Source organism: Myxocyprinus asiaticus, chromosome 3, assembly GCF_019703515.2.
Source record: "Myxocyprinus asiaticus isolate MX2 ecotype Aquarium Trade chromosome 3, UBuf_Myxa_2, whole genome shotgun sequence".
Classification (NCBI taxonomy): domain Eukaryota; kingdom Metazoa; phylum Chordata; class Actinopteri; order Cypriniformes; family Catostomidae; genus Myxocyprinus; species Myxocyprinus asiaticus.
This window is the reverse complement of record NC_059346.1, coordinates 36,473,705-36,485,098: the sequence shown is the minus strand read 5'-3', so window position 1 is coordinate 36,485,098 and position 11,394 is coordinate 36,473,705. Positions and strand designations below refer to the sequence as shown.

The 11,394-nt window shown below is 39.6% G+C and overlaps 1 protein-coding gene across 3 annotated transcripts; it reads left to right on the top strand.

Annotated features, from left to right (window-relative positions):
- The first annotated feature begins 1,439 nt into the window (after positions 1-1,439).
- On the top strand, positions 1,440-11,256 carry akr1a1a (aldo-keto reductase family 1, member A1a (aldehyde reductase)). Of its 3 annotated transcripts, none has more exons than XM_051658498.1 (9): positions 1,440-1,458; positions 2,185-2,274; positions 2,588-2,707; positions 2,829-2,980; positions 5,836-6,031; positions 9,529-9,728; positions 9,868-9,940; positions 10,852-10,938; positions 11,034-11,256. In XM_051658498.1, exons 2-9 carry the CDS (start codon positions 2,191-2,193, stop codon positions 11,097-11,099), a joined length of 978 nt encoding a protein of 325 aa, XP_051514458.1. In that variant the 5' UTR covers positions 1,440-1,458; positions 2,185-2,190; the 3' UTR covers positions 11,100-11,256. The 3 variants fall into 3 exon arrangements, with proteins under 3 accessions (XP_051514458.1, XP_051514443.1, XP_051514450.1); XM_051658483.1 differs by lacking the exon at positions 1,440-1,458 and adding an exon at positions 1,531-1,549; XM_051658490.1 differs by lacking the exon at positions 1,440-1,458 and adding an exon at positions 1,771-1,800.
- Positions 11,257-11,394: the final 138 nt, after the last annotated feature.

Here is an 11,394-nt window from a genome sequence, read left to right as displayed (position 1 = left end):
CAGATTGAATGAGGCTGTTGTGAATCTGAATGGCATGGTGGAGCTGGGTATACCATAAAAAATGTAAATCTTATCACAAACTCAAAAAAAAAAAAAAAAAAAAACAGGTTTGCACTGGATTTCAATTTAAGTGCATAATAGAGATATAAAAGTACAATCTGTTGGGTAAAACAGCTTCAAGTACATTGAGTAATGGCTAAGAGATGTGAATAAAAAATGCTTTCATTATGTAGTTACTGTATGTCTGACAAATGGCTAATACCACATTGATTGACACAGAAATGGTCCTCACCCCCATTCTGAAATTAACTGGTGAATCAGACAGTTCTTGCTCATCAACTCTTTAATACACATTCATAAAAATAAAACAAGTAAATCAAGCAACAACATTGAACGCTGAGGCATTCTTATGGTATACTAGCAGTGTGTCTAAAAGACAAAAGTGAAGTCTATCTTCTCATAAATATTGCAATGTTTGTGTGGGGATTTATTTGCCACCTTGAATCCTCTAAAGAGCAGTTCAGCACTAGCAAAGAGTGAATATTTTCCAAAGTGCCCTGAATACTGCCAAACACATCACATTAAGCCAGATTTGCATCATGCTCATAAAAGAGCAGCATGTCACATCACAGCACACAATTTGGGCAAAAATATATTTTTGCCAACATGTATGCAATTAATATTTACGACAATATTGCACTACACAAAGTTTAATAACCAGTTGGGGAAATAATTCTAATAGTAATTCTAATAATGTCATAATGACCATGTCAATGTAGCAGCAGGAAAAAAGTATATCAGTGGCAGAACAGTAGCAAATAGTAAATTCTACACAAAGGCAAATTTATGTCACACATCTTATGTTGTATTTTTAACTAACATCTAACCTAAAGTTATCACATCATCATTTGCCATATACAACAGCTCATTAGTAACAAGAATACAATCCTCCTTCAAAGTTTATCTAATAAATAAATTCACCTCCCTTACCCATACATGAATGCACAATCTCTGCCCTCATAATATTTATAACAACTGCTCTGAGAGTTCAATAAAGGTGAACCCTAACTGGAACATAAGCCATCAGTACTATTAGACTGCCAGTGAATCCACAATCAAGAAAGTTCTTTCCCCCTGTGTTACATGATTAAGACAATAAATCTGCCTGACCACATAAGGGAAGTTGAGTGGACCTTGAGTCGAGCATGTTGCCATGAGACAACACTTGGAGCAGTTGTGAGAAAGAATCTGGCTCTATAATTGTCCAGCAGTAGAGGCCCAACAGCTGAGAGTGTTAAACCTGAGCATGATACAATTTGACTCTGGCTTTAAATTGTTTTGAGATATGGCTCGATTGTGAACGCATCCAAAATAAACAGATGAAACATATTGAAACTCTCTTTCAGATAGTTGTATCTGTGTGATGGTGATTTTGGTTACTGTTCAGCCTTTCAGCAAGTGAGTAAACAAAGACTTTGACCGTAGTATATATATATATAAGCTCTGTAATTGTGTCAGTTTGAATCTACATGCCAAAACATTTTCAAAGGTAAGTTATGCACTAAATCATTCTGTATCTGAATCTGTGGCTGGAATTGTGCAAATTCAACTTTTAAACTTATATTTAGAGGTTCTATTTTTAAAAGAATAAAAATCAAATAATAATCAAATAATATTCAGTTTAATTCAAAGAAAACCTGGAATCAGAGTGAATCGCCTGTGTTAGGAATTTTGTAAAGTGTATCACTGCTCTGTTTTAAATGATCATACAGGGTTTTGTGGCGACTAATGGCCTATAAGGTAATACTAAAATATTCACTGCAATACAGTATTTTTTTTTTTACACTGATTCATCTCAAAGTTTAATTTTGAGTAATGTCTGTATGTAGAAGTACAGAGCAATGGATTTATTTTTATTGCCTATGTAAAATATGACTGTTAGTACTATTACCAAGAGCTGTTAAAAGTGGTCTGTGCAGTTAGTTTCCATCATCTTCATTGTCAGCAGAGGGTCATTGTCATTGTCAGTTATAATATACACTTCTCAGAAGAAGCATGTTGTGTTAGATTTCTGTAGATAATTAAAAAAAATAAATAAAAAAAAGTCATCATGAAGGTTATTTGGATCTGTGATTCAATAGCTTGGCTCATCTGAAAATGTTTGCTTCTCCTTTTTTTTGAAAGTAAACTATGACAGTGGTAACAATCACTCTCTCAACTGGTCAGCAGATGCCAGTAGTGGGCTTGGGAACATGGAAAAGTGCCCCAGGACAGGTATGTGCATCCCTTCCCATCCCATCATATATCAGACAAACCAGATTGAGACAGTTTTTGCACTTGGACTTGCACCTAACAGTGCATTCAGACACAGATATATTCAGATTAGTTTGCATTTGATCCAATGGTCTGCTTTTACATCAAATAAAAGTAAAAAAGTCTAAACATAACCTACAGTTTCAATTACTGAATCTAATTACTTATTGTTTGTTACAGAGCTTATTTATTTATTCCTTTTGGGATAACCTGCTTCAACTGGTTTGAGTTTGCAGTGATGACTAACTGTGTGAGTTGGTTTCTCTTACTGAAGGTGAAGCAGGCAGTGCTAGCTGCTTTAGATTGTGGTTACAGACACATTGACTGCGCAGCGGCCTACAGCAATGAGCATGAGGTCGGGGAGGTCCTGAATAAACGAGTTGGACCAGGGAAGGTACCTGCGCCCTGTGGATAAACATATACATTAAGAAATGCATCAAAGACATTTTACTATCACAATCAACAACACATCCCACTATCAGATGTCAAATGTGTAGTTTTTATGTCTACCATAGCTTCTGAGACGAGAAGACATTTTTGTGACCTCTAAGTTGTGGAACACCAAGCACCATCCAGATGATGTAGAGGAGGCCTGCAAGAAGTCTTTGTCAGATCTGGGACTCAGTTACCTGGACCTGTATCTAATGCACTGGCCAATGGCCTTTGAGTAAGTGTTTGTGTTTCAGTCTCCATATCTTGGATATATTGAAGTTGAACCATCATTTCATTTCAACCAGCATTTCTCTGTTTAAACGTAGTAGTTTAGAATAAAGCAAGTTGCTGTTCTATGAGAGTTTGTTTAGTGAGGCTGTTAATGCCTTACTGGTGTCAGCTGGGGCAAAATGTGGGCCTTATTTTAGGTGAATGTACTTTCATAATGTAAATGGCTTGAAACTTATGAGGTTTCAGGTGTTCTCTGGAATAATGTACTGTCAGCTGGTTATTTTTGCAAAATAAAATCTGACAGCGTGATAGTTACCCTGCATATTAGCCTACACAGCTACCTACCAAATAAACTATTTTAGTATGTTTTGAATTAGCTTAAAGCTTCTGCTAAGAAGAATAGCAATATTTTGGTGTTTAATTATTAATATATAAAGAGATGATGCAACAAATGATAGAACGGGATTCATTAGTTCCATGCTGAAATGTTATGAGCCTCAACTGGCTGTCAAACATATATTGAGCTACACTTAACACATAAACATAATCAGGCACTTATTGAGTCTAAATTGATGTAAAACAGAATTTCTGCAGCACACACAAATGTCAATAGTCATATCTTTCTGTTCATGTGTTGTACTTGCTAGTTTACTTCCATGTTGCTTCTTTATCAAATAGCAATGTCAAATGTAAATTAAGTCAATCACTGAAACAACAGCACCACCTTGAGAAACTAATAATATGTATAAACTGGATGTGTAGTCGCATATGTGATACAGATAGTTCACTACCACTGTGCAGAAAATCGACATGATATAGTAGTAATTTGTGTGAATATGGCACTTATTTGTCTTGAAATAAACAAAGAAATAAATATCCTGTGATAGTAAACTTAAATAGATATGAAATCATAAATCAAAGTGAAAATATCAATTGCAACACTATTTCATATCTCGGGTCACTAAAGACCCTATACACTTTTGGTAATTAAACAATTAGAAAACCTTTTTTTGTGAAATTTGAGCTTTTTTTTTTTGTTTGTTTGTTTGTTTTGGACGATTCATAAGAGAAAGGTTGAGAAATACTAAAGAAGTGAAGGCATAACTCCATAAATGGTAAAGGAGGTGGAATGAGTTCCCGGGTCACTAAAGACACGAGGTATGCATTAAAGGGCTTAGAAAGCCCAGAATTCGCTAGGTTTGATGACGGTCTTAGTCAGCTGGGGCCTTATCGACCGCATCCACCTGGCACTGGATGGGGATGCGTATGATTACGCATAAAAGTGGGCAGCCTTCCAGGCCTATACCGCTATAGACAATCTGGAAAGGGACAGTAAGGTCTTCCTGAGGCGCTTCAATGAAGGCCTCATGAAGGACCACAAAAAGTTATGAAAGGACATGCAGATACCCATGGGGTATACCTTGGAAAGTGTCCTCCAGTGGGCGGATGCAGTACATCAGGCCCAGGGGTAGCACGTAGTGGGTGCCGCACTGCCGGTGCCCTCTGCGGAGGTATTCGCTGTCAGAACTGGACCCACTTGCTAAAGGTGTGGGTGAAACTGCCACATCCAGAGAGACTGTCGATCCACTCGATGTCCTAGATGCAGACGTACCACGCACAGTCATTCCCCCGCCCAATGCCAAGACTCCCACCGTGAAGCCTGCACCAAGGACCGCATAAAGGAGGTACTCTGGAAAATGGAAGAGTTTGTTAACTGCACTTAGGGGTTATCATTTTCCTTAGGGGGCCTGGGGTGCAATCTACTTATAGATACTGGAGCCTCCATCATGCTGACCAACCTGAATCTCCCTGTCACTCAACAATCGATTGAAATTGAGGGGGTAATGGGATAAAGAGAGAGAACATACCTGTCAGAACCGATTATGTTTGAGGAAGATCACTCCACCACAACTCAAGTCTAAGTGCTGTCAGCCCCCATATTATGCATGGATCTCCTCAAGCCCATGAATGCTATTATCGATGACAGTAATCACTGGTTGGTGTGGGTAGAAGGCAGACAATATAGGGGAAAGCTGAAAACAACCAATGAGACAGCTGAGGTATCCTTAGCAACCGCACTGCATCGAGGCTAGACCCTGTCTGGTTCACGGGGAGCCATATGCTCTAAATACCCAGAAGTGTGAGCCGCACACAAAAATGACTGCAGAAGGGCTAACATGCCCCCGGTGGAACCCACTGGGTCTGCAGAAACAGTATCCACCTACAAGCCCTGGAGATCGTGACACACTGTCAGTCCGAGTGCAACTCCTCGATATGACCTGTTAAAAAGCCAGATAAGTCATGGTGGCTAATGGTAGACTACCGCTGTCTGAATGAAGCCCTATCTGAACTGGTCCCTGATGAAGAGGCTGACCACGAGTGTCCCCTCTCATCAGATCAGGACCCGACCTGTCCTGTCCGACCTGTTCTCTCTCATCCAACTCATTGCTTCTCTTATCAGTTTATTGTTTTTCTAACTGATGTTTTTGTTTTCTTGCTTTAACTGGGGACCTCTGAGCTTCTAGCCATCAATCAAAGGTTTTATGCTTGCTCACCATATTTTCATTCAAATTATTACTAAGGTCCTCCAAGACCATTTTAGTACAGCTGAATTTTACTACTGTTCTGAGACGAAAAATGGCACCAATGAACTTTTCCAACTTGCGTGAGCAAGACGCAGAGTGATACAAACGACATGAATGTAGCACTGATATGTTGCTTTTTACAGCAATCAAATATACAGTTTAGCTGTCATTACACAAAAATATTTGACTGCAATGGTGCAATTGACTGATCAGAATCAATTATTACAGAGAGCTGTGTAATAAAATATAACTAGTGTCTTTTCAATATTTTCAGGAGAGGAGATGAGTTGATGCCCAGACGACCTGATGGCACTATTCGGTATGCTGACACTCACTACAAAGACACGTGGGCTGCCATGGAAAAGCTGGTTGACCAGGGGCTGGTAAAAGCCATTGGCTTGTCAAACTTCAATGCCAGGCAGATTGATGACATTCTTAGCATTGCCAAACACAAGCCAGTGGTGAACCAGGTTTGTAACAGTGGTAACGGCAGAAAGTGTACAACTAGATTGTGCTTTTGTTCATTTTGGCAATGGCTAAAGGCATTTGAGAAACAGCTACAGTATATCCATGAGGCCATTTTACTTATTCTTTGGAAATTTCCTTTCTGAATACTATAAGGAAAATAGATAAAAGATGGCGTGGCGGCTGGCAGCCTCGGTGTGGAGCTCTCCAATTCTTTTGTTGTTTCTGTTTGTTTATCCTGTTTAGTAGTTTTTTCCAATCAGTACTAGGGACGAACTGCTGAACATTCGGCAGCACATACCAGACAATCTTCTCCCGGTTTTTGACTATTTAGACATTTTGCTGGACATTTTAGTTGGAGGTGCAGCTGTGTTGTTCAAGCATGCTATGAGATGCAAGCGAGGGAAGCGAGCCAGCGTGCTGGTCAAGCTCCGACAGCGCAGCTTTCGAACAGCACTGCCGAGTATTCATCTAGCAAATCTCCGCTCTCTTCCTAACAAAACAGATGAAACACATCTCACATGTACAAACAAGGACTTTTCAAACTCTGCTGCCTTGTGCTTCACAGAAACATGGCTGAGTGAAGCCATTCCGGACAGCATGTTACATCTGCCAGGCTTTCAGCTGTTCAGAGCGGATCGCATTGCGGAGTTAACGGGGAAAACGAGAGGCGATGGAACATGCTTTTACATCAATGAACGTTAATGTTCAATGTAAAGAAGATGTGCTGTCCTAATTATCAACTGTAAGTCTTTCTACTCACCATGGGAGTTTTTCTCGTTTATTCTGGTGAGTGTTTATATTCCACCACAAGCATGTATGAGCGCAGCGCTGAATCTTCTGGAACTACAAGCCTGCTTTGACTGCACTGATTGGATTTTTCAGTGTTTTGAAGCTGCAGACACCAATCTGGATGAGCTCACAGATACTGTGACATCATATATTAGTTTCTGTGAGGATATGTGCATTCCTACTAGGATTTATTTAACGTTCAACAATGACAAACCATGGTTTATAGCAAAACTCAGGCAGCTTCGTCAGGCCAAAGAGGATGCTTACAGAAGTGGGAATAAAATCTTGTACAATCAGGCCAAAAACACACTGACAGAGGAGATTAGGATGGCTAAAAGAAGCTACTCTGAGAAGCTGAAAAATCAAGTTTTCAGCTAATGACCCTGCATCAGTGTGGAGTGGCCTGAAAAACATTACTAACTACAAGAAACCATCTCCCAACACTGTAGGGAATCAGCAACTGGCTGATGACCTAAATATGTTTTATTATAGATTTGAAAAGCCCAGTCTCACACCCCACACCCGCTCTGACCTTCACTTCACACAAACATCAACACCTTCTGCAGCCACCCTCCTCCCCCCTCCTGCTACTCAACCTGCACTTAAGATCAGTGAAAAGGATGTGTGCCGGGTATTCCGGAAACAAAAGACAAGGAAAGCACAGAGCTCAGATGGTGTTTCACCCACTTGTCTAAAATCCTGTGCTGACCAGCTGGCCCCCATCTTCACACAGATCTTCTACAGATCACTGGAACAGTGTGAAATTCCCTGTTGCTTCAAATGCTCCACCATAATCCCTATCCCAAAGAAATCCAAAATCACACAACTTTATTACTACAGACCTGTCGCTCTGACGTCTGTGGTCATGAAGTCATTTGAGAGACTGGTGTTGGCCCACCTGAAGGACATCACTGCACCCTTTCTGGATCCCCTTCAATTTGCTTATCGAGCAAACAGGTCTGTGGATGATGCAGTCAACATGGGATTGCATCATATCATGTGACATCTGGACAGACCAGGGACATATGCAAGGATCCTTTTTATGGACCTCAGTTCAGCTTTCAACACCATAATCCCAGGCATTCTCTGGGCTAAATTAAACCAACTCTCTGTTCCCACCTCTATCTGTCAGTGGATCACCAGCTTTCTGACAGACAGGCAGCAGCTAGTGAGACTGGGGAAATTCACTTCCAGCACCTGTACGATCAGCACTGGTGCCCCCCAGGAATGTGTGCTCTCCCCACTACTCATCTCCCTGTATGCAAATGACTGCATCGCCAAGGACCCCTCTGTCAAGCTCCTGAAGTTTGCAGACGACACTACTGTCATCAGCCTCATCCAAAATGACGATGAGTCTGCATACAGAAAGGAGGTTGAACAGTTGGCTGTCTGGTGCAGTCAAAACAACCTGGAGCTGAACATGCTCAAAACAGTAGAGATGATTGTGGACTTTAGGAGGAACACCCCAACATTGACCCTGCTCAACATTCTGAAAAGCTCTGTGGCAGCAGTGGAGTCATTCAGGTTCCTGGGCTCTACCATCTCACAGGACCTGAAGTGGGAGACTCACATTTACTCCACTGTGAAAAAGGCCTAGCAGAATTTGTACTTCCTTTGCCAGTTGAGGAAGTTCAACCTGCCACAGCCTCTGCTGACACAGTTCTACTCAGCAGTCATTAAGCCTGTCCTCTGCACTTCAATAACTGTCTGGTTTGGTTCAGCTATGAAACATCAGAAGACTACAAAGTACAGTTTGGACTGCTGAGCGGATTATTGGTTGCCCCTGCCCTCCCTTCAAGAACTGCACACTTCCAGAGTGAGGAAATGGGCTGGAAAAAATCACTCTGGACCCCACTCACCATGCCCACTACCTTTTTGAACTGTTGCCTTCTGGCAGGTGCTACAGAGCACTGAGCACCAGAACCGTCAGGCACAAGAACAGTTTTTCCCTCAGGCTATCCATCTCATGAACAGCTAAAACTGCCCCATTGAGCAATAATTATGTGCAGTATACAGCTTAGTCTATTTATATTTATCCAACATATCCTGCCTCTTCTGCCATTACATTCCCTTGCACTACCTGTATATAACAGATTTGTATTTGTACATACATATATACAGTATCTATATTTTTGGTCTTATTGTGTATTTCTATATATACTTATATTTTCTATTGCTATTTTTTTTATTATCTCTGTTTTGTTGTTGTATTGTTTGTACACTGGAAGCTTCTGTCACCAAGACAGATTCATTGTTTGTGTAAGCATATTTGGCAATAAAGCTCATTCTGATTCTGATTCTATAACATGCAGTTTCTGCTAGAGTTGGTTTGAATGAGATACACCTGCCATTAGCTGTAAGTAAAAGTAGCTCAAAGGTGTTTTTTTTAACTACCCTTCTAAAAAAAAAAAAAATCCCAGCTTGAACCAACCAAAGATGATTTGCTGGTTTTAGTTGATTTACGCCAGTCTCCCAGCCTGGCCAACCTCGTGCTCGGGTGGTTTACTGTAGCTGGGCAGCCAGCTGGTCTCTCTCAGCTGAAAAGTACCCAAAACCCCTCTAAAATCAGCAAACGTACGTACCAGCTAAGAACAGCCAACCATCTCAGCTGTTTTTTTCAGCAGTGTATTCAATTGTTTATATTATTATTCTTTAATATTTTTTAAATATTATTTTTATGCGCAACATTAAATTCTTTCAACTTTTTAAGGTGGAGTGCCATCCATACCTCATCCAGACTCAGCTTCTAGCTCACTGTTGGAGTAAAGGACTGACAGTAACAGCTTATAGTCCTCTTGGTTCTTCTGATCGTCCCTGGTATACACCTGGAGAACCTCTTCTGCTGGATGATCCAAGGGTGCATGATTTGGCCAAGCACTATAACAAAACCCCTGCACAGGTCATCATCAGGTGAGAATGGACTAGAGATTCAGAAATACGTGTACTACAGGGAAATTATTTCCTTACCATTACATTTTTTGGTTTGTTTTATTAGTGTATTATTCAGTATATGTGCATTATACACTTCTGGATTAATTTTGTATCATAGATGGCATGTACAGAGGGGTCTCATTTGCATCCCCAAAAGCGTCACTCCATCTAGGATCAAGCAGAATATTAAGGTAGGTCAGAAAAAGTAATAAAGTGTTTAGCTGGGGGAAAAAAGTTCAGTTAAGACTTTAATAATATTTATCCTCCGTGACCCACCTTTTAACATGAAGACAGATTGCTGGTTCATAATCTTGCCCACACCTGAGCTCTCAGATCACATCATTTTAATGCCTTTTAGCTATAAATAACGTTTTTGCTGCAGAGACTGTCATCTACGCAAATCCAAATTACCATTTAAATAATGCCTGAGAGGGGCTTGAGCAAGGAGGTCAATTATCATTAGTGCTTATGTTCATTACGTTGAATGTGTACAGAAGAGACAACATACAGAGACATCTGGTGGACAAGAGCTGTAATGAATTAGAAAAGAATTAAAATAAACATTGTAAATATGTTAAACATTGTAATAGTTCACCCCAAAATGAATATTTTGTCATTATTTACTCACCCTCATGTTGTTCCAAACCCATGACTTTCTCATGCAGAAGAAAAAAATGCTAATATTGTGGACATACTGTTTTCCACAGAAATATTACTTGAATTTCATTGTTTCTTACTAAAATCTATCATGTTTTCAGAAGACTTGGAATAAGAAACAGATATCGCATGGGCTACTTTATGATAATTTTGAGGGCATTTAAGCTTTAAAGCGAGGCACTATCCACTGCCGTTGTATTGAAAAGATGGACCAAAACATTCATTTAAACACCTCCTTCTGTCATCCACATAAGAAAGTCATACAGGTTCGGGTGAGTAAATTATGACTGAATATTCATTTTTGGATCCCTTATTCCTTTAAGGTCTTTCTCATAACCAGGAAAGTGAAGTATACAAAGATGGTCTAAAAATTAAAAACACAATGCATTTTATTGTAAATGTACTCATTGTTCAAAAGATTTGTCCTTTTCTCCCTTACACACAGGTGTTTGATTTTAAATTATCTGAAGATGACATGCAGCAAATTGAATCATTCAATAGCAATGAGAGGCTGATCATTCCAACAATAGAGGCAATTATGAATTCATAAAATTCATGAATTAAAATAGTGCATTACTGTGTTTAAGTAAATGTCTTATATTATTTTTTTTTTTCCCCACTCTACAGAAAGCTGGGAAGAAGGTTTGGAGGGATGCACACCATCCTCTTTTTCCCTTCCACGATCTATATTGATAAATGAAAATACAATTAAATCTTTAAACAGTTCAAGTTACATATCAAAATCATTTTAAATGTTGCATCATTTTCCAGTTTATTTTTATCGGGACCCCATCCACATAAGACAAAAATATGATTTCAACTGATTTTATTTAAACTAGCCAGAACAAACAATAGAACCTGAGAAACAAAACAATGAGACTATGAAATGGAGAGCATTTGCTGTTAGGACGAAAGCAAATCTATTCTGTGGATGTTCTTTACAAGAGTACATTTACTCACAATCCAAAACCTCTGAAAAAGCATTAAA